General features: G+C 50.0%; 1 protein-coding gene across 1 annotated transcript in view; it reads right to left on the bottom strand.

Annotated features, from left to right (window-relative positions):
• Positions 1 to 3,227: 3,227 nt before the first annotated feature.
• Positions 3,228 to 23,353, bottom strand: part of LOC128270626 (protein crumbs) — a 28,195-nt gene continuing 8,069 nt past the window's right edge. The window contains exons 2-10 of the mRNA XM_053008035.1: positions 18,763 to 18,903; positions 12,254 to 13,465; positions 8,738 to 9,468; positions 6,521 to 8,664; positions 4,961 to 6,111; positions 4,775 to 4,899; positions 4,448 to 4,692; positions 4,214 to 4,385; positions 3,228 to 3,458 (exon numbers count right to left, since the gene is read on the bottom strand). Of these exons, the coding sequence (XP_052863995.1) occupies positions 3,228 to 3,458; positions 4,214 to 4,385; positions 4,448 to 4,692; positions 4,775 to 4,899; positions 4,961 to 6,111; positions 6,521 to 8,664; positions 8,738 to 9,468; positions 12,254 to 13,465; positions 18,763 to 18,903 (6,152 nt within the window). The remainder of the gene's footprint in view (positions 3,459 to 4,213; positions 4,386 to 4,447; positions 4,693 to 4,774; positions 4,900 to 4,960; positions 6,112 to 6,520; positions 8,665 to 8,737; positions 9,469 to 12,253; positions 13,466 to 18,762; positions 18,904 to 23,353) is intronic.

Raw genomic sequence — 23,353 nt, 5'->3', positions numbered from 1 at the left:
CGCATTAAGTGCGAACAACTACTGGAATGTTGTAAATAGCTATAGTTTCATGATCGCCTTATTCACGTTCACGTCAAAGTGTTTTGCATCTCAGACGGAATCAGGACGCAGCTAGAAGAAGTGTTGGGGGGGCGCACTCGTCGGTGCCCTGCCCTTGGTCAAAACGGTAGCCTTTTCGCCCAGCTCCCGAAAGTGTACAGTTTAAACCCATCCGCGTTGTGCGCAGTGACGCAGGAGATGGTCCCTCTTTCCAAGCGGTCCAAAAATCAACTCTATTCATCGCACAGTCGATTGGTTTTTCGAAAGCCGTTTCCAAAATGGCTGTTTCTACAACTTTCTTCTTCAACTCTACACTACACACATTGCCACGTCCACCGTATTGCCACTCAAACAACACAAAAAAACTATGGTTCTCGGGAAACCACTCTTATTAAACCGCCGCAATCGGTGGCTAAGGAATCTGCCACTGGTGGGGCACCAGCCCTGTTTACCTTAGTAAGAAGTACGAACGGAATTCTCCGAAGGTGCACCGGACCAGTCAAGTCGTCGCGATGGTCGAAGCGCGAAGAAACGCGAATGACCAGCACTCTGTGAAAATGATGGTACGCGTTGAAATGTGATAATTAACGTTTAAGTAAAACAAAAAAAAACAAAAAAAACAACAAAACATATAAAGGCGGTGGTAAATAATGATGGTGTAAAGTAAAGAACTCGTAAATGGAAACTACTTTTGCTGAGTTTTTCTGGTTAACGAGAGAGAGAGAGAGAGGGACGGGACGAGAAGAGTGATGGTGAGTCATGTAAGTGTATAGGAAAATGGAAAATGCGATAAGCGAAAACGAACAGGAACGGAAAAGAACACTAGCGTCGACACACGTTGGCTGAAGATAAATTCGTTAAATTATTTTGTAAATCCTGAACTAGTGTAATCCGATGGTGAAGCCGACCGAGGGAGGAGGAACTGAAACCAAACGCGCGGAGAATTGAGTGCACGAAATTCGGATAGGAATGTGTTGTTAATCAGTTAATCGCCCCGGGTTGAACGACCGCTACGGTGCGACCGGATGCGAAACATATACGAAATTATGGTATCACGCACTATCGTTCGTTCGAAAATTGAAGAAAATTATTTTTAGATTAGTTAGCCTAGTTAGTTAGTTAGTTAGTTAACATTCAACATGAAAAAAATAGGATGAAATGCGAGAAAATAAGCAAAAAACACACAAAAACATACTAGCAAATGATTGAGGGATGTTGTTAATGAATTTGCAGCTAGAACTGCACTAACCTCTCCGCTGAGTGCGATACCTACGGAGAGGCAAATTACAGACAGAGAGAGAAGATGGTTTAATACTGTTTTTCACTAACTACTAGAACCAGTTGGTATGTTCCATACTACATATACTTTGTTTAAATATTGCTTTTGATACATTCATCCGTATGCGGGGTAACCGCAGGAGTCGAAAGACGACGATCTTCCACACGAGAAGCAGAATCCTCCACTCGGACCTAACCGAATACGGAAAATGGTCAGGCACGGTGCGGGATTCCACGGTGGACACGGTGGACACACGGAAAGTGGTAGACGCAACGGGTTGTTAAGCGGGTGGAGCCTGAGTCTTGGAGAAATATGGGTAGTCCTTGTCTTTTATTTCCTTTCCCCTGTTAAACCTATAATCAAACTCGCCCCTGGAGATCTACAATACACAGAGATACACAAGTTATGCCTTTTTTTAATGAAAAAATAAAACGACTTTAAAAACACACCTGCGGTTTTGATTATCCACGATCAGCACGATCAACCGAAACTTGAAAGAATTCGTTATCTTTTCGTTTTCGGAAAACAACTACACGGTTCGTTCGAGAGGAAGAGAATCGGTTATCAATTCCGACTTTTATTACTTTGTTTTGCACTCGATTTCGCAATTTTTCTCTATTCACTATCATCCTATGCTACGTATATTCTTACGTTTCTATCGTTTTGCTCCATGCATCGCATCGCACCGCATGTTTTCTGGGCCTACAGAACACTGTCGTATAAAGAATGGGCCCCACTTTCGTTCAATGCAGTATAAAATGTCCATCACTACGCTGCGGTCACATTGTGATTGTGGAGTGTGTGTCGGGTAGTTTTGGTAGTCCCCCCGAGGAATGTTACAAGTTGAATGTTGAATTACCAAAATATGGTTAACTATTGTATTGGTTTTCAGCATATCAGTTAGCTGCTTAGTATGCTAGAAGTTTCGGTTGGGGACTGCTACTTGCCATTGGTATGTCTATTGGTATTTCTGGTCATTACTCACACGTACGTACGTTCGCCAACATAAGCTCGATTTTCCAGCCTTCGCGGGCGTGGAATTCACGGGTTAAAATTTCTAATCTACATGAGGAAAGGCCCCTGCTCTTTCTCTCTATCTTTCTATCATCTGTGCATCGTGAGCATCATTGAGGATAATTAATGAAAGACGGAAAGAGATCCATATACTGCCAGAGTGTTTTTTCTCTTTCGTTCGATAAAATAAAATTTTGAAGGCACAGTTCGAAGTTAGTTCGCGATCCTCAGCAAATACCACAAACATTTAGATATCGATCTGGAAGAAGATGATTATCGGTTTCGCAGTATCAGTGTGCTTTCTTGTTTATTACTCTTTCCTGCGTCGTTCTCACTTAGTCTTTTGCAGTAGTCATTTGTCTCCGCGGTACGATCGGAACGAGATCGCCCGACGAGCCAGAGTTTCTTGATCATCTTGTCGTGTGGATATCACAATATTGTTATGATTAGTGGCGAAATGAAAACGTAAGATAAAGATAAAAAGTACACGCCCGCACGTCCGGCATGGATGTGGAGCAAAAAACCGAAAGCACCTACGCCACGCCGCATTTAACCGGAACTTCGCAATAACTTAGCCTAACTTTATACAATCGATCCCGAGCGGTGCCGCGGTGACACCGCGCAGTGAGTGAGTGAGTTGATCAACCTTTTCTCGATCGTTCGTCAAACGGTTAGGTGAGGATGGATATTACGAGTCACCCATTCCTCCCCTCCCCGTAACGAATGGAACTGGCATTCGGCAACCGAAATTTGCCTTATCTAGCTTATGCCAAAAACCGAGATACATTTGGACGGAAATGTTCAATTTCTTTTGCGCAAGGAAAGAAACGCTCACGCTCAGGTCAGTGCGAAGGAAGAAAGAGAATTGGTGTCAGATACGTTCCGTCTTCGCGAATTAGATTAGTCGCTCCTCCGGGGGTGGTTTAAGCACGTTGTCCATCTCCAGTCTTGGGTTGCAGTACTCCTGCGCACTCGGGCTGTAGGTGCCTCGGGTGGCCCGCTTATTGCGCGCCATCACCAGGAACGTGCCAATCAGTGCTCCGGCTATCGTCAGTATGCCGATCACGACCGGTACCACGATCAGGACGATGTCGGCCCCGGATGCTTCTTCCGCTTCGAGTGTGGCCTGTAGGTGGTCAGAGCGAACATTGGGATCCCATTATGGCGAGTGTTGCGGTGGTTTAGATTAGATTTTAAGTTTTGCTACATTTCGATTCATGCACCGCATGCAGATGGTCGAACAGGAAAAGAATGAAAATGCATCTATGGTTCTAAGGCAGGTTCTCTATCAGGAACATCGTTTGAGTCCTTTTTTGAAGGTTTACGAAATTAGTCGAAATTAAAGGTTTGGGTTTAGGGTTTTTTAGGAATGATAAAATACATGTTAGTAAGGTGTTTTATTAATAGTTAGTTTTCGTTTCGTTGACCGAATTAGTATTGTGTTAGAAAATCAGTTATCATAGTAATATTTGTAAGTAAAAAAGCAAAAAAACCGTTACAAAACCATATACAGAGCAAAGCGGCGGTATTCGTTTGTTCTGAGAAACTGTCTGGTGCGTGAGTTCATGGTTTTTGAATTCAGTTCCGTATTAATTTTTGGCAAACGAATAACGGATCTGGCCGTAATAGTGCGTGCGTAAAGAGGCTGATTAGAGTAAGAATAGGACACTCCCCACAAAGTTATGAACATAGTAGTAAACCGTATCCAGATAGCTTATCTCATTGAGACTGTTATCGGCCTAGGGTGTGAACGGGAAGAGATGAGAAGAGAAGAGAGGTGAGAAAAGCGGTGACGATGATGTCGCTGACATGAGACGAAGCAGATTTCCATGACGTCCTCTCCTAAAATACAAAACTCCGAAGCTCTCACGACGCTCGTACCTGCTCGGAACAGTTGAAACCCGTGTAGCCGGCGGTACAGTTACAGAAGTATCTCCGTTCCTTGTCACAGTCCTCCACGCACGTGCCACCGTTCAGGCAGATGTTGCGATTCTGCTGGCACGGATCAAACTGGGCACAGTCCTTACCGCACATTCCTTCATCGCAGCGACACCTGTAAACGATCGAGGTGTTAGTTGCGGTGATTGATTCATCCACTGGCGGTTCCATTCTCACCGGAAGGACCCTCTCGTGTTGATACAATCGCCGCGCCCGCCGCAGCTTATCCGCTCGAGCACACACTCGTTGATGTCGTGTTCGCAGTTTTTCCCATCGAAGCCCGTTCCGTTGCAGTTGCAGTGGTACTCGTTGATGAAGTCGATACACTGGCCACCGTTGAGACAGGGTGCCGATTCGCACTCATTCAGTTCCGTTTCGCAGAACGTACCCACGTAGCCCGGCAGGCAGTTACAGTGCGGAATCTGCGGGCGAACGAAAAGAAGGACGGCCCGATTAGAGAGGAAGGACGGTTCCGGAAGGACGTCTCTCTGTTGAGTTACATACCGCGGCCTCCGTTTCGCAGATGCCACCGTTTTTGCACCGCTCCAGCTGGCAGTACGGTACGTCACACAGGGGACCGGCAAACCCGGCGCTACACGAGCACGTAAAGTTGTTCCCGGTGGTCATGTCTGTAAGCAAAGAGCCCGGGGTCAGGGGTTAAAGAATACGTCGTTTCATCCTTTCACTCACTGTATCCATCAATGCAACGCGATCCGTTGCTGCAGGGTGCATTTTCACACGTCACCAACCGGAACACGTCACACTGCGGCCCAGCGTACTCCTCCGTGCAAGTGCAGGAAAACCCGGCCAGCAGATCCACACAGACACCGCCATTGTGGCACGGGTTCGAAGCACACTCGTTGATCTCGATCTCGCACAGCTGGCCTTCGTAGCCTTCGACACACTGACACGTGAAGCTGGCCACTCCATCGACGCACGTCGCCCCGTTGGTACAGTTGGCCGACAGACACTCGTCGATGTTCTGCGAGCAGTCATCGCTCTCGTACCCGGCCGGACAGTCGCAGGCGTAGCGTTCCGAGGGGTCACTGCAAACACCACCATTTTTGCAGGACTGCTGGAAGCAAAGGATGCAACCCTGGTCCGGTTGGCTCGAGTTGAGCGTAAAGTGGGCCTGTGTAAAGTTAAACGTGTCCGGGTAGATGGCATCGTGCGGGAAGTACGGCAGCAAGAAGCCCCCGACACGCGTCTCCCCGAGGCAACCCTTGAACGATGAGCCCTTGTCGATGCCACCGCTGACGACCGAGTTGTTCTCGATGTGCGCCATCTCGGGCATACCGCCCAGATAGATCTGCTGCCGGCCGGAGAACAGATGCCGGTACGCGAAGTAATCGATGTCGAGCGACAGGCTCGGCTGCGGGTCGATGGCCGTCTCCCAGCCCTTCCAGCCGGCCTCCAGTTTACCGTCCTGGCTCACCTTCACCAGCACCGTGTGCCAGTCGTAGCTGTCGTCGTCGTCCTCCGCCTCGTACTGGAAGCGGTGCGTTTCGGGCAGATCGTTCGACAGCAGCCACGAGATCGTCACCAGCTGCCGGATGGTGGAGATTTCGAAGTACATGTCCGCATCGTGCACGTACAGCAGGGTGCCACCGAACTTGGTGCGGTACGAGATTTCGATCGTGTCCATGCTGGTGTCCTTGCGGTCGGCCTCGTCGAACGAGAACACCAACGGTTCCTTGTCCTTGTCGTGGAACGTCATGTTGGAGATGCACTCGTACCCGGCGTCCAGGTTCTGGCAGGTGGCATTCATCGGACACTTTTGTAGCTCACAGAACTGTATGTCCTGACAGTATTTGCCCTTGTAGCCCCGAGGACACGTACATCTGTGTGTGGAGGAGCAAAGAAGCGAAAGATCAGCAAACGGCCGTTCTAAGGGAAAATATATAAGCAATGGCCAAAAAGAATTCCTAGCGGAGATGACACTGAACCGAGCTAGCAGCTAACGGGGGAAGGGGGAGTTTAAGGGGCTAGACGACACGGGCTAGAGGTACTGTTGTTACCTAACCGTGGTAAATCTATTCCAGGCATGTTTGATGGCAGAAAACGATTCCACGACCTGTAGCCATTTGCACTGGCTTTAACGCGGTTCGCATGAATGCAGCGAAGAGAAGAGAATGAAGAGAGCCAGATTAATGCGCTTAAGCTACCGGAGCCGGATGAGACGATGAGCGCAAAACCGGAAGTTCTAAGTCCCGCCAAAGAAGGAATACGCCCTCAAGGTGGCCGACTTACATGAAATCGTTCCAAGTGTTCTCGCAGTACGCGTCATGGTAGCACGGCTGGCTGCGACACAGATCGTCCGAAACGATGCCCTCCAGCACGGAGTTCCGATCGATCGTGACCTGCCCGAAGGGGGGCGGCAGCTCAAGCCCCTCCTCGTTCAACGGGTACAGCTCGACGATCATCGCGTGCGATCCGTTCGACACCTGCACGTCCTGGATGATGCCCTTGAAGTACTGCTTCTCCGAGTCGTCCTTGTACAGACTGTTGATGGTGTCGGCGTGCGGCGGTGGTCCTCCCAGGTACAGCACCTGGGCATTCAGCTGCCCCGAGGTGGACAGTGTTTTGCGGAAATACTCCGTCCCGTTCAGCTTCACTTGAATCAGGTTGGTCGAGGTGCGGATCACCTCGATCAGATGCAGATACCCGTTGTCCAGTTTGTTCCCACCGACCGTGTACCCCTCGGGCGTATCGTTGAAGATCATGCGCACCAACAGTTCACCCTTGGACAGGAACGCGGCCACGTACGAGTCGTCTCCCGGGGCTCCTCCCTGGTTCGTGGTGCTTTGATTGTCCGGATCCGAGCCGAGGTAGAACACCTGGCCGGTCGGTTTGCGGGTGCGGATGAACATCGAGATGTACAGCATCGAACGGATGGCCCGCCGGGCCGAATCGCTGACCATCACCTTCACGGTGGAGTTGGTGGTATTTTCATGCCCGAACGTAGCGGCCGTGATGTTGTACTTGCAGGTATGGCCCAAGTGCGGTCGCTGACAGCTGCAGGCGAACGTGTGCCACAGATCGGTGCAGTGGCCGTTCGAGTGGCACGGATTCGGATCACACTGCGGTGTTCGGGGGCAACCGGTGTCGATGTTGTGAAGCGTCGTAAACTCTTGCTCCTGGCCCGGCAGCACCCACTGGCTGTTAATGACCACATCCTCCATACAGCCGACGAAGCTCGGCACGGCCCCGGCGATGTGTTTGAGGTACGGTTGGGCCAACGTCGGTGTCGTCCCGCCAAGGTACGTGATCGGGAAGGATGTGTTGCTACCGTTGGTCCCCTCGTACGAGTTGATGGGATAGATCGTTTGCTCGTCGTTGGCCGATAGCACCAGGTGCGAGGAGTTGATCGCCACAAACACCTTCTGCCACTTGCTGTTGTTCAGTTCCGAACCGATAAACACTCCGTCCCAGCGGTTCAGCAGGGCAGAGTGAAGGTTCAGACGCCCGTTGTTCAGCACCAGAATGTAGGATGTAGCACCGTTCCCGAACGCCAGGATACCGTTCGGGAGGGTCGTTTTGAAGCGCAGCTGTATGTCGTATCCTTCGACTCGGGTCGTGTTGACCACCAGCAAACTGCGGGCCACCAGCGACATCGTCGTGACCGTATCGCACGTCTTCCCCTGGAAGCCCTGCTGGCAGGAGCAGTTGAAGATGTGCTGCGTTTCGTCCTCCAGGTACGGAACGCAGGTTCCACCGTTAAGGCACGGTTCGTTCACGCAGCCCGTCAGCTTCACCGAGCAGTTCTTGCCGCCCCACAATCCATCGCAGTCGCACGTGTACATGTTCGGTCCATCCATACACGTCCCGTGGACGCAAGGCCGGAACCGGAGGCACTCATCGATATCGGTCTCGCAGTGGGCACCCTCGAAGCCGGAGTCACACTCGCACGAGTAGTTGCCGATCCCGTCGACGCACACCCCATTCCGGCACGGGTGGTTTTCGCACTCGTTGATGTTCGTTTCGCAGTTCGTCCCGACCGTGCCCGGCACGCAGATGCACTCGTAACCGGCGGCGATCGCGTACGAGAACGGTTGGCCAAAGTGCGCCGGTAAGCCGCGGGCACCGGCGGCCGCGGCCGACGACTGGTACAGGGTGTAGTTTGAGCGCTGCAGGCAACTGCCGCCAAACAGGCAAGGGCCACTTTCGCACTCATCGATGTCCTCCTCGCAGTTCTTTCCGGTGTACCCCGGGAAGCAGTTGCACTGGTAGTCGTTGATTTTGTCCACACACTCGGCCCCGTTCGTGCACGGGTTCGATTCGCACTCGTTGATGTTCGTCTGGCAGTAGATACCGGAGTAGCCGGTCGCATTGCAGTCGCACTGGAAGCCGCCGAGCTGATCGATGCACCGGCCAGCGTTCTGGCAGGGTTGACTCTAAAATGCCCGGTAAGAGAAACAGATTAATACCGGGAAAGCAGAAGCAGGGAAAAGGATCGTCCCACATTACCTCACAATCGTCAATATCGATCTCACACAGCCGCCCCGTCATGCCGGGGATGCACATGCACGTAAAGTTGGCCACCTGGTCGAGGCACGTCGATCCCTTCGAGCACGGGTTGCTCTCACACTCATCGATGTCCACGCTGCAGTCCTTGCCGGTGTACCCGGCCGGGCAGATGCATTCGTAGTCGTTCTGCTTGTTCTGGCACTCGGCACTGTTCTTGCACGGGTGGCTCAGGCACTCGTCGACGTCGAGATCGCAGTTAAGCCCGGTGTAACCGGGCGTGCAGAAGCACCGGAACGAACCGGGCGTATTCTGGCAGATGCCGTTCCCGCAGATACCGTCCCGCTTGCACTCGTCGATATCGTTCTCGCACCGCTTGCCCTCGAACCCGGACGCGCACTTGCAGCCGTATCCCCCGGTTTGGCCCTGCGGATAGCACGACCCGTTGTGTAGGCACGGCGACGACGCACACGGATTGTCGCAGTTCATGTTCTCCGGACACTGGCACTTGCCGGCGACGCACCGGAACGGTTCAGCACAGTTGGACGGATTGCAGTTGCTTCCGGCCGGAGGGTTACCGTTACTGCCACCCGTTTCCCGCTCACACCGTGGCCCATCGAAGCCGGCCGGGCAGAGACAGGTGGCCGATCCGTTCGGGGCGCAGCTTCCGCCGTTGAGACAGGAGCACTCCGAGTCCGAGTACGGCAGCGCGATCGGTGACTCGCAGCGAGTTCCTGTGGGTGGGGGAGGGGTCAGTGTGAAACCGGGTCGAATGAAACACGGGCTGACGGGCAGGCTGGCCACATGCAATGCGGTTACTGCGCCGAGCGGGGTCCCCGTGGAAAGCTTTTCAAGGTGAGTTATTTCCGACACACGAAAAGCAGCGAGAAGCTGCGCCGGGTTGCTTTGGCAAAAGCTGGGGGGGACATTGGCACGCGTCTGAGTAAGGGATGGACACAGCGAGGCTTAGCCACGGTAAATTCACTCCTATTTCTATGTTTGTCGATATAATTTGGTAAACAATGCCTTTAATTAAAACTCATAGGACCTGAGCAGAAACATACGTTCCGTTGATATTTACACATGTTTCAGGAATTGGATTGGCGTTTCCTTACAAAATGTCGTCAAAAAAGGGAAAAATGTGCCACACGTTTGTTTGAATAGTGAACAAATGAACCGGTTGTAGGGTACAGTTTGCATTCCGGAGTTGAATTTTTCACAGCAATACAGACCGATATCAACTATCCTTTTATGATAAGAAGTGCTTTCGCTGAAATGATTTGATTCGGAAGCCACTATGTAGAGTGGACAAAACAGTCTAACAATTCATAGCTTCAAGCTAGAAAAATCAGTAAGTTTACGCCACAAAATACCTTTGTAGAATAAAGCATAAAAGATATAGTGGCTAGTGAAACAAAGTTCATCATTTGAATATTTGAATAATCGCTCTTTTGAGATGTTGAATGGTAGTTTAAAGGTCCAAGAGCAACATTATGATTTTTACATGGTATTTCATTTAACCACGGGTACTGGCACTTTCATTCGCGGCATATGTGAGTTTAAGAGGTGCGAAAAGAGTTAGTTTGAAGTTTTCGGTTCTTCACATTAACTTTTTTCGTTTTGCCCGATATTACAGCGACTGGAGTAAATTTTAAAAATAATGTGATGCTATATGTTTGATATTCAAAATGAAAAATTAACGGAAACGCTCAAGAAAGAATTGATAAGAAATTATTCTGTTGCTCAGTTTGTATAAAACTTAAAATATTATAAGCCAAACGTAAATTGAAGAACGTTAAATTGTCTTAAGTATGAGTTTTAATGGTAAAAATCACAGGAATATTTAAAAACTAGGCAGCAATTGGATTAATAACTCGATTGAAAAAACGGTAAATAAAAATGAACTTTGTGTTTATCGTATTCAAGCTGTTGGGCGTAAAAAATCAACACCAAAACGATTTGCTAAAAGTATAGTGAACATTCAAACTACAAAATCTCTTCAATCCATCCTTCAAAATATTCAATCAAACCGTCAATCAAAATACAAGTCCTTTCTGTGCATGTCATCCAACATAGACTATGAAATTTAGGTAAATTTGGTATTGTTTTCAATAAGTTGCCGAATCTAATCATACTAATGTGATAAAAAGGATAGCATTTTGCCATCGGCATGCTTTGAAACCTCTCTGGAAACCTTGAAACCTTTGGGCAAAAGTGCTCTGGACTGATGAATTTTTAGTAAGACTGAACTACAGTAATGAGGAATGGGGCTTTTCTCCCACATGGGGTCAACATCAACATCAACATCAGGGAACAAATTACAACGAAATTATAGTCCAGGGAAGTTTTTTTTCTATGAAACTGGCAAATTGAGGACTTTTCCTGTTCGTGTTGACTCGAAAGCTCACTAAAAATTGAAGAAAGAAACAATTCGTTTAGGAAACCGTCTTATTGGTCAAGATCTCACCGTGCAACAGGATAATGAAACAAAGATGATTGTTGATATTAAGGTTTTGGACTATCCACCCAAATGCCCACAGCAATCAACCATTGACAACATGTGGACATTGATAAACCATGGTGTATTAGTTCAATTTATCAAAACAATCTGGTCCACAAGAGTACCTGAGGACTGTAGAAAGAACCGCGTAACAAAACCACGCCGTTTTGGCAATGTTTTCTGAGTGCAAAGGAATGTTTTGCCAAAACATAACGCATTTGTTCTAAATACAAATTATCATGTGTATCAATGGTCCCTAAAACGCAAAAAATATTTACACGACTGAATTGATGCTTTTGACTGACTCGAAATACATTGTGATTGATTAACTGATTCGAGAATTTAATCGACCAAAGCTGAAAGAAGAGTTCCACGATCCGAACATGATGCCAAATGATCGCTGTTTTAGGATGCCCTTGTTAGTTCGCTTCTCCGCCGTGTGTCCATCCCGTCCAGCTAAAGACCCCAAGACCCGGCTCAACTCGACTCGGCACAGTAACAGCATTGTTGGGCTGAGGACGACCTCAGATGGGGGGGGACCTAGGAGAACCTTAAGCAGTAGTAAACGGTTAACAAGAGAATATGGTAGCCAACCTGTGTATCCGCTAGCACAAATGCAGGTAAAATTTTGTTCGAAACCGGCGCCGGCTACAGTCGGCGGGGCGCAGCTGGCGCCATTGTGGCAATAGCTAGCGCATGCATTTGGGGTTTGGGCCTTGGATTTCTGTGCACTTGTGCCGGCGGTAATGGCGGTGTTGGTGGTGGTGGTGGTTGTAGTGGCGGAGGTGGCAGTAGTGGCGGTGGTGGTGGTGGTGGTGGTGGCAGCGGCCGCAGTTATTTGCTCTACGCAAAGCCCTACCAGCCCTACAACGAGCCGGAAAGAAGCCGATGGCAGAAAAACCGGGAATGCATTGGGGGGGAAAGAAAGGGTGGTGGAGAGAGAGTTTGTTGTAGGTGTAATTTAGAATTTTGAACGTGGGCGGGAGTGGCGTGGGAGGTAAGGGACAGATGTGGCCTACCTGTGGTTCCGGGTTTGCAGACGCACCGGCCTGCGATGCACTCCGAGTCGGATGGACACTGGCCGCACCCAGGCTCCAGTTCGCAGTGCTGGCCACCGTATCCGGGCACACACCGACAGTCGTAGCCTTCCCGCGTGTCCACGCACGTTCCCCCATTTTGACATGGCTGGGAGATGCACTCGTTGACACTTAGCTGACAGTTGGAGCCGGTGAAACCGGTTGGGCAGTCACAGAGGTACGCGCCGTAGGTGTCGAAGCAGGTGCCACCGTTCAGGCACGGGTTCACGAGGCATTCGTCGATGTTATTCTGGCAGAGCGTTCCGGCGTACCCGGTGCCCTTGCAGTCGCAGGTGAACGCGTCGACGCCGTCGATGCAGCGGCCCCCGTTCAGGCACACGTTCGACTTGCAGTCGTCCCAGTTGATCTCGCACCGCGCCCCGCTGAAACCCTGCAGGCACTCGCACTCCACACCCGGGGTTCCGGGCGCAACCCGGCACGTGCCATTGTTGGCACACGGATTCTTCTCACACAGCGGATGCACGCTCAGTTCCGTCTCGCACAGGGCGCCAGTGTACCCGGGGGCGCACGTACACCGGAAGTCGCCCTTGGAGTCCTCCGCACAGGATCCACCGTGTTGGCACGGGAACGACTGGCACGGGGGGCCCATGTCGATCTCACAGTTTTTGCCCTTGAACCGGGCCGTACACTGGCACTCGTAGGAGTCAGTGCGGGAGATGCAGGTACCGTGCTGCATGCAAGGATCGTGCGAACAGTAGTCGACCGGGACACCGACCAACACGTCGTGGTCCGGGCTGCAGGGACCGTTGGCCAGCGGGCAAGGGCCGAAGACGACCGCCTCGGCGTTCATGGCGCTCGCGTTGAACACTAGGCCGGGTCCGTGCAGCAGACAGCCGGAGTACTGCTTGCCCAGGATCAGGACGGCTGCCTCGTTCTTGATCTCCTGATCGGCGATCAGCGGCGCGTTGTACGTCTGGTTGGCCAGCAGGCTCGGTTGCTTATCGATGACGAGATACAGCGAACCGAGCTGGTACACCAGCTCCAGCGTGTGCCACCGGTTGTCCAGCAGCCGGCCGATAACCCGAGCCTCCAGTGGAGCCTGCGCCGGCGTTGACAGCACGATCGACACCCAGTCCGGCAGGACGGACAGCAGCAGTGCGTGGCCGGAGTAGCGTTGCGAGAGAATCTCTCCACCTGCGAAGCGATCGGAACGGGATTAGTCGAGGGTCGGTTCAGGAATCAGAGCGCAGCTCGTGCCCGGGCATTGTATGGTAATACGGGCGATCAGTTGACCCACTAAGGCCCACTGTCACTGTCGGGACAGACTTGACGGGAAACAATTGGCCCAGGAGATCGCCGGTGATCGGAAAGCGGGCGGGATTTGAATATGCGCACCAAGCGTGTCGAGTCCACCGACAGGACCGAGGAGCACCAGACCTGACAGCAAAAAGGCGGTCAGCGGTTTAGTACGACTATTTACGACCCTCTACGCCACCACTCTCTCTGTGTGAGGAACCGGGCAATAATAGGAGAACATATACTCCTCTCAGGGCACAATGGAAGTTCCCGACACGTTTTACGGTCTCCAGCGCCCGAGAAGGCATTTTTCCAATTTATTGATTTACAGCCACTAAGACGCCCTGTTGGCCATCGCACGAAGCGGATTAGCGATGGATCGCCCGTTTGGCATTGGCAGGCCCATAACACCACATCTCGCGGGCCATGCAAAACATGCATGGAACTGTCCGTTTTGGTCCATAAAATCTCTCCACACGCGGGGGAAAGCCACCATTAAGCGGTTCCGACGGTGTAGTACCTAGCGCCGTGACACCGTTTCTAGAGGGAAGCCCAATTTGTCATACCTCGGACGGACGGACATCAACGCCGCGCGTCGATCCGGAAGAGGAACTTGCCGAGTGACAGCGCGATAATTGGCACAGCACAAACAAAAACATGTTGCCACAGAAAGTTATGTCGGGGCCATGTTGAAAGCGTTGCCCCGGTGTGGTCACCATATTGCTTTCGGTCCCACAGAAATGCACTTATCGCGCATTTGTTGAACGTCCAGAAACCGTTACACTGAACACTTTGTACACATAACCTCACATAACGGGTCGTGAAATCCGGGGAGTGGCCAGCGCACTAAAGTGTCGCGTCCAAAAAGCGGTTCACTTTTGAGGCGCGACAAATCGTCCAAGAATTCCAGGGTGTGTCAGGGAAAGCCAACCCAACCGATCGGCCAGCGATCGGCGCCTACAATCGGGGCCTACGTGAAGCAGATCGCTGGGGAAGCCACAAGCACACGGGTTAACCTAAATGACGACGATCGGGGTCACTGGCGATGGCACACCGGAAAGCGGGAAACTAGTGTTTGATTTGAGGTTGCGAACGATCGCGGTAATGAGATCGTGTGTGACGTGGCGCCCTTCCCGACATGGTGACGGTATCGTGGACCTAATTTAAGAACCCCTCCTTGCTCCTGGAACCCGGCTATCCCGCCTTCTTACTTCTTGATTTTGGGCCTGACCTCGTGTTGGCCACGGCGCGTCTAGAAATCCGGTTTCTTGCCCGAGACGCCTCGTTGCGAAAGAAGGAGCCGTAGGATTGCGCCGTGAGTCAGCAGCAGCCGAGGCCGACCCGAGTGGCAAGTTTCGCACTCTGCCCACACCGCTCGGCGCCGGTGCTAAAGGAGTTCTCGTGGCCCTCCCCCTTTACGGCAGCACTCGCGACCTTTCTCTGGCCCCATGAGCCCCACGCACGTGAGGGCTGAATTGCAGGGCTTAGCACCACGATGCGCTAATTTGTGCACCGTGTGCGAGTAGAGTGTCTCACACTTGGGTGCCGTTGCTCTGGCGCAACATAAGTACCAACCTTCGGTGCAATCGATCGCAACCGAGAGGGCGCATCCGATGCCAAAACCGGCGCATGTGGTGGCGGCAGCATGACTCAATGATGTGTGTAGCCCGGTGGGATTATGACAAGCATCTCAAGCACCGAGGGAGCGAAATTGATGGACGATTGCCGTTACCGGCTGCCTGAGCTTGAGCGCCCTTGCGCGGTGCGCGTGGAATTAATGGCCGATGCAATGGCTGCACGCGGCTGCCTCACAGACGGGCTGGTCCCGAGTGACATTCCGATTGTGCCATTCTATTTAGCCGAGCGACGGGCGGGCAGCCAGTTGCAATTCATACAGTACAGTGCAGTAGTTTATGCAGCACTGTAACTGAGTGAGAGATTCCAGGAAAATATGATAAATTCAACGATAATCGATGCTTTCTATCCAATCGAATAACTAGTTGGTCCAATCACGGTTTATTAAAATAGAATAGAATAGACAGTTAGTAAATGAGCTGAATTTGTAAAAGACACGCATTTTTATATAAGTTAGTCATCGCAAGTGTTGTGGGAAATTTTGCCTATAATTTATGTGAACATGCTGATTTTGAACATATAAAAACGCAGCAGTGATTAGATTCTAAGCAACAAAACTTTCCATTTAAATAAAGTATAGTCAAACCTCAAAACCTCAAAATGCTAACTCTCCAGCAAACCTAAGACCTGTTCGATGCTTGCGTTTGAGCAACAATGGCCCCTAAAATTTTTTGGTACGAATACTTCACAACTATAGGGTGGTCAAATAAGCGTTCTCTTTTCCATTTGGTTATACAAAATAAACGGCTTAATATTTTTCGATGGTTGAACATTTATTCAAAAGGTTCATTCATTACATTTATGTATAAAATACAATTTTGATTGCAGAAAACAGGAAAATAGGAAAAACTTTTTTCCAAAGATGTAGGTCTTCAACTCAAGCTTCGGAAAACCCACATATTGTGCAAGAGAAGCCAATGCACCCAAAACGAGTGACTGTTTGGTGCGGATTTTGGATGATTGGTTCTTCGGGGAAATTGAAGCTGAGAACTTGGACGGCATTTGGTATCAACAGGATGGCGCTACGTGCCATACAGCGAAAGCCACAATCGATATTTATGTTATGCAAACAAACCAGCAACTATTAATAACCTAAAGACCCAAATTCATGTTGCTATTGCCGAATTAGGACCAGCTACAATCGAAAATATACTCAAAAATAGGTCGACCGAATGAGCTACTGCCAAGCTCCAGCTCCAGCACGATTGGGGCAAAATTGTTGTACATAAAAAAAAGAATCAACTTTTCAAATAAAAGTTCAAGGCCGTTTATTTTTTATAACCAAATGGAAAATAGAACGCTTATTTGACTACCCTATAGAAGAGCCGTATATCAGGAGTAGAGTCCACTTTTTTAATGTTATTTCGCCAATTTTGTTGCTCTGGACCGGCCTTGTTTGTGTTAAAAATTTAACGGTTAAGACTACAACGATTCGGTAAACTAAAAAAAAGTGAGTAGATAGACATACGACCAAACGATTAAACCGGAATCTCACAAAACTTGTTACAAGGTCCTCAAAAGCAAATGGTAATAATGAAAAGCATGTTTAATGCTTGTATCCGTTTAGAAGAATGTATCCAACGACATAAAAAGTTAATCTAACACTCGCAGCTCACAACGTCAGTAACACCCGATATGCACATCAGATACTAACCAGATGGCCGGCCAGTCGGCTTTCGGCCCAATGCAGGCGCAATGTATCGAAGCAGCATAAAAACCGAAACTTCAAGCTGCATTCCAGCGAGCGATGTATGAGTCAGCGCAAGTCAGCGGCGTGAATGTTGCAGCTGCCGCGCACCACGTAAAGTAGTACACGTCAGGGCGCTACCGGTGGTAGGGCGCATTCCCCGCTACGCAGAGCTATGCCCAAGCACCGTGGCGTATCAATTATGGGTTCCCTTTTTGTTATCTGCAACGACGTCGACGTCTCCATCATCATCGACTCTGAACGAACGTTGTGCGTACCGCGTACTCTACTGGCCGACTATTGTCTCGGTATCTCAAGTTGGGATCTTAAAAACATCTTCGACCGTCAACTCGCGATCTCCGGCAGTAAATGAGAAAGCTTCTGTTCCTGAACGGAGCCTTTTACCGTTTGGGCTGCCGCGGCGTAAGTCACCGGAAATGACTAGCTTCGTTCGGGGCACATGACATTTTTCCGCTCTATTAACCGCGCCTCTGATATCCATCACCCATCATCATTCATCGACAAGTGACCGGGAACCGGGGTGTAATTGTTTTTTTTAGTGCCGACGCCGCCACTGCAACGCCCAAAAAGCGAAACGTTTTCCCGAAAATAGAAACCTAGCCGAAAGTGAGAGGCGTTTGCGCGGCGGCGAAATGGAACACTTTCCGGCGGGGGCCTCAATCTGTGGGAGAGGAATGTTATCGACGGCGCCCAACATGGTGAAAGTGTGCGCCATTGGCCTAGGAGGGAAATTCAATTATTTCCACACCAAATGTCCGGCGCGCATTGTTCGGATTAAACTATTTTTCTCAGCCCAAAATGACGGTGTCCCGGTATCGCACGTCATTCAGTCACACTTCTGTCAGTCGAGGCGACCGATGGACCGACGTCTGCTGCTGCTGCTGCCGGGTGTTTCGTTGGGAATTTTGGGAACCTATGCTAACAATGTTCGACGCGGCGAAAAGGTTGGACATGGCGCGCCATTTTCCGGTGCCCCGATCCCGGCGCATTGTTTCGGGCTCCGTGGGAACCGCTTGCGATTACACACTGCCGCAGAGCTTTTAATTATAAACCGGTTCTTAGGCCGATTTCGCCCAACACAGTTGCGGTCTCTCGCCCGTAAGTGATAGCTTAACACCATCCGGGCAGAGATAGTAATGTTGATTGCCAAAGCACTGAACCCGTGCTGAATACGGGGCCTCCCCACTGGAGAAAGCACAAACATCCTCACCCAACTCCGCTTGGAGCTTCCCGCGAGGAACCGCAATCAGGTTGAGGGTGGTTTCGATGGTGCATACCGGTCGTTGGTGGGAATGGATAATAAACATTCAATCGCAAAACGCAAGCCTTTTAATTGAAGTGAAGTTCTGCGATTCCACCGCACTACCGTTACTTTAACCATTAACCGGTGCGGTTACCACTTGGCCGCCATTGCATCATTCTAGTCCGCGCCCCGGGGCCTGTGGCCGTCATCTTAATCGCCGACCATTGTCGAGTTGCGCGCCTGCCGGTCTTCTTGTTTTTGGTGGGCTGGTGGTTCAATTTTATGATGGCTTTTCCATTATTTAACTCGCCGCCCACTGCCACTGCAACGGTTTTCCGTGCGGCGTTCAAGTGGAACCACCCCTCGGTAGGGTCCGCGCTGACCACGCTGACGAATAGCCTGATGGGTGGAAAATGCAGGCACCCGCAGTAACAGCCCACTTCCCGTGTGGCCGACAATCACTCACATTCCGACCTCAAACTCGCCTCAGCGCGCCAAGGCCCCAAGGAGCCTTTGGAAGTTTCTAACCCAAAGGCCGGCGGGTCGGGTCATGTCGGTAGTAGCATAACTTCTTCATAACTCCTCTGGTTCGGCCCTGGCCTTACTTACCTCGACACGTCTTAAAGCTAATCGCCGAATAGCTCCATAGGGTCATTGGCGTTTTTAACCGAAGGTACGCGGATCCATTGAAGTAGGCTTCCTTTTCCGTCTGCACGGCCGTCACGGTTGGCGCCGTGCACTGAAGGATCGCTGAAAGAAGGAAAAACAGATAATGTTAGGCTTGCGGCGAAGAGGAGAACGTTTTGGGTTGGTCGGTGCGATTGCTCATTAATTTTGTGCGGCAATAAACCCCTTGCCGCTGCCTATTCGCGGCTCGTTTTGCAGAATCTCCGCACATTCTCGGCAGCGAATTCGGTGGAACTCGAAAAAAGCTCAAATTTATGAGTGAGCAAATGGTGCGTGTCGTAAACAACCCACAAAGGATAACTAGATGGCGTGAGAGATGAGGTCGAGTTTTTGGAGTGGAAACGAATTTAGCTTCACAAAAAAGTGTATCAAAATACGAAAACACATCTCAGCAATGTAGTAATGCAATGGAATAATGGAATAATGCAAAAGAAAGTTTAAAACGAACGCTCGCCAGTAACTTAAAATGGATAGCGTAAAGTGAAATCAATAACATGATCCCTGAGGCTTCAGAGGTCCGTGCAGGCTTCGGTTGTCTATATTTTGGTCACCAGCCTTTTTCCAACTAATGCTCCAACTCCACGTTGTTGGCAACATCGCCTAGTTACTCAAGCTATTGGTTACCCATTTTACGTTAACTTAATCACTATGTCAAAGAAGGATGTCTAGTGACGGGTTTTATTGCACTCGTCATAATAATGTAATAAGAGTGAAGGACAATTTTCCCTAAAAGAGAAGCCGCCCAAGGACCTTCGCTCGTGTTCGGTATGGACTGGCGCCTTGGCGTTGCGGGGAACCAGGCAACGTTAAACATCCAATTTATCTGTCACGCTTGACAGAATGCGGTGCTTCAGCAACTCCCGTGGTCGATCGTCGGGTTATTGGTGATCGTAAACCGGCGATGGCGTAACGTGATGTAAAAGTGAAAAAAATACATCACTTGTAACACACATTTTTTGCACCAAAAAACATTAACGATTATTATGGCTTCGTTCGTTACGGTAGCCCGTAGTAGGTTGCCTGTGTGAAGTGATTCAATGTGATCGCCACGGCGTTCGTGTGCCCCAAAAACTTTCGCAATGTTTGCACAGACGCGGACAATTTAACATTATTTTCGATGCTTTTGTCACGTGCTTCACCCATAAAGCCACCACCGAGAGAGCGTTTAATATAATTGAACCAATTGCCAAAAACACAACACAATTGGATACAGTTTCTAATTTTTAACCAATTTTCCCGTTTACACGCTCGGGGGACAATCAAGCGAATGCCGCCGCCCATAAAATTGAAGAAGCATGAGTTAGCAATAACAAAACTCGATGTTTAAGCCGCAACAACGCTAGTCGTGCCCGACAAAGGGATGGCTGGCGGCGACGACGAAGACGACGACGACGACGATGGTGATGTTCTGAAATGTGTCAAAGTACCGTTGCCGTTCTTTCACATTCACCCAGTCCCATGAATCATCATTCTGCTCTGCCTTCGGACCGCTGCTCAGAAGGTCCTAAGGGACAATAACATATCACGACCATCGCGGTGTCCATCAATCAACGAAGCCCACGATGAGCCACGGGGGAGAAAGAAAGAGGCTTGTGCTAGAATTTGCATGGACTGCGGCTGCTGCGGAGAAGCTGATTCTGAACCACTACACAATGTGTACCCCGCAATCGACCCCTTGCGAGTTCCATGCCACCATTAGATAGCTTTTTTTGCCGGTTTGGGTGTCTTGAGATTGGTTTTGAGGTTGCAACCTGCACGCAGTGCAGGGTTTCAGCAATTTCGCAACATTCAGACCCCCCCCGCCCGTCTTATGCAAACTCATTGTTTCCATTTTCCACAGAGGTTCCACCGCAGCAGGTGTAGCCCCCAGGAGTTATCAAACGTGGTGGTGGTGCACAGTTTCATGTTGATGAACGTTTTTCTTTCCGTTCCCACAGGTGCTGGAGCAGAACCGCGCGGAACAGCCCCAGGCAAGCCCCGCCTGGCACCGGCGGCAGCTGCAGAGCATTTTCATTAACATGATCGGCTCGGATGAATGTTGATAGTTTGTTGTGTAGTCGCCGCCGGCCGCGAAAGTGTCCGCCAGCCGGCAATTTGCTTCGAATGTAGTTGTTTCGCACCACAAATTCGCAGCCGCTCGGCGGAGTGAACATTATAGAGGGAAATTTCTACCTTCCGTCGGGAAGGCCAACATCCACCGGGCTTGTCCGGTGGTGCGGTAAGGGAAAGTGAAAACCGTCGCGTCACTTCGTCTGCACCGGGCCACGTTTGACAGTTGAAGACATTTTCCGGCACACAGATTGAAGGCCACAAAACAAACGAACGGCCGTGGGAAACGTGACAGGAAAAATTAGTGATTAATAGATGTTTTTTCGCTCCGGCGATAATCCGGATGCTGCGCCGACGTTCGTCGCTTGTTGACTTTGGGTTGAAAAGACGTTGAAGTCTTTTGATTCAATCATTCGACGATTGGTTTATTGAATTAATTTCAAGAAAGCGGCCGAGGTTTCAAGGTTCAACAAAATTGCCTTTTGGTCACGTCAAAACAATGAGTTGGGCGGATAGTAATAAGTTGAAACAATAAAATGATCGGAAACGTTCGACAAACACTGTAACGCGAAACATCCAAGCTTCACAGATCAATCTTTGGTGCTGCTTTAATCCGATCCGCTTCACTTTTAGCTAGTACCAATTCGTGACTGTCAGAAATCCCGAAAGCTACAAAGCCTTTCGGAAAGGTCCGTTTTACGAATGAAATATGCTTCACTACTGGCCCCGTGCCGAGCGCCTGGCTCTCGCGCAGCATTCCATCAAACATATTTTCCAAGCTGACTCATGGCACGGATTCGTGCAGAGGTCCAAATGACCCCAATGCGTGGGTGCGTCGACGATCATACTCACACGCTGGCGTCTCACGGACACAGAGAGTCTTTGCTGGCCGGGAGTTCAATCACGGGCGCCACACGAGTCTGTTAATGAAGAAACGCCGACCCGGGCGCCGAGAAAACGTTCTTTGCGGGCGTCTTAGAGTGGCCACCCACAAAAGGCCCCGCGAAGGTTTGGGGTCATTACCGTTGTGGTCACGGTTTTGTGGCTCTTACCGATACCACACCGATACGCACATTGAAAAAAAGGGTACGCGCAAAAACCTAGGCAAAATTCCGCCCCGTGATTTTCTACCGTGAAGCAGAATGGTCAAAATTCCGGCCGACCAGAATCGCGCGATCCTATGGTGGAGCTGGGCATTGTAAAATGGCCTCTGAATAGTAAAGAATCTTACAGCTTCGCCTATACCCTAACGGTGCCGCTTCGACTTTAATGTACACCCTCGGTGGAATTCATCATTCCGAGTTTAGGTATCGGTTGGCAAGTTTGGATTCCGATGGTACTCACAAGCATTGTTTGCAAAATATAAGTTCATACTTTTTGCACGACAGACAGTACTTCTTGAAGAGACTCGTACGGCTCACGCTACGCATAATAAAACGAACCATTCTCGAGAAGATTACCTTGCAGTGAATAACAATTAGTGCGTCAAGGATCCATTCAACGATCTACTGTTTAATCAGTAAGACGGAAGAAGGAACTCATTACGAACGTTGACGTTTTCGCCAGAGATTAACGCATTTGTGAATATCGATCTGTGATCATACTGTGTATATTTGCATATTGATTTGATTGAACTACTCTCAAAGGTTACGAAATGCAGATGAAGCTCCTTAACTATGCGTTTAACGATGGAAGTTGCAACGAGTACAAACATAGTTAGAATGTATCGAGCAAATTTAGAATGTCTGGTGAGAAGACGCGTTGGCTACTTACTGGCCACTGACTGCAAGCGGCGGCCGCGTGGCCTACATTCTAAATGGCGGATCGTTAATCAATCTGATCGCGCAATCGCTGCCGCCGGAGAAAAACTGCTAGCTTTGTGTCACTGCGTATTTGCACACCCGAGCAATATCGCGACAGCGATCGAGCGACATTGACCGTGTCCTACCGCCGCAAACACACACACACACACACGTTCCGGAACATAAACCTTAAGAAAACCTTCAGCCGCCCCATCGTGGATGCAGTAAAATTGGTAGAAAGTGCATCACGTCGTACTTTGCGTTGGGCCGATTTCCAATGCCACCAGTGAAATGTGATACGGAAGGTCAAATGGTTCGAGGTGAAGGCAAATTAATTCCACCGTTCGCTTTAGCGCGAGAGGAACTCTGTTATGCTACGGTCGCAGACGCAGCCGATGAAACATGAAACAAACTGCACAATTCTCACTTCATTCGGGCAGCGGTCGGCGTCGGCGGGCGATAATTGCATAATAAGATCGCTTTTCACTTTTTCTAACCTTGGTCGGTGCCGGAATGGATTGGATTGGCGAGAGACTTGCTGTTACCGCGGCGCACACCGCGCAAGAGGAGGCAAAACCGAAACTAAACGCAAAGCAAATCGAATGTTTCTTTTCGCTCCGCGCCATCGGGTGGCGGCTTTGGCTTAATTTTCCCTTTTCTCA

The sequence above is a fragment of the Anopheles cruzii genome, chromosome 3 (assembly GCF_943734635.1).
Source record: "Anopheles cruzii chromosome 3, idAnoCruzAS_RS32_06, whole genome shotgun sequence".
Lineage (NCBI taxonomy): Eukaryota > Metazoa > Arthropoda > Insecta > Diptera > Culicidae > Anopheles > Anopheles cruzii.
The sequence above is the reverse complement of the archived record's forward strand: the minus strand, read 5'-3'. Positions and strand labels throughout refer to the sequence as shown.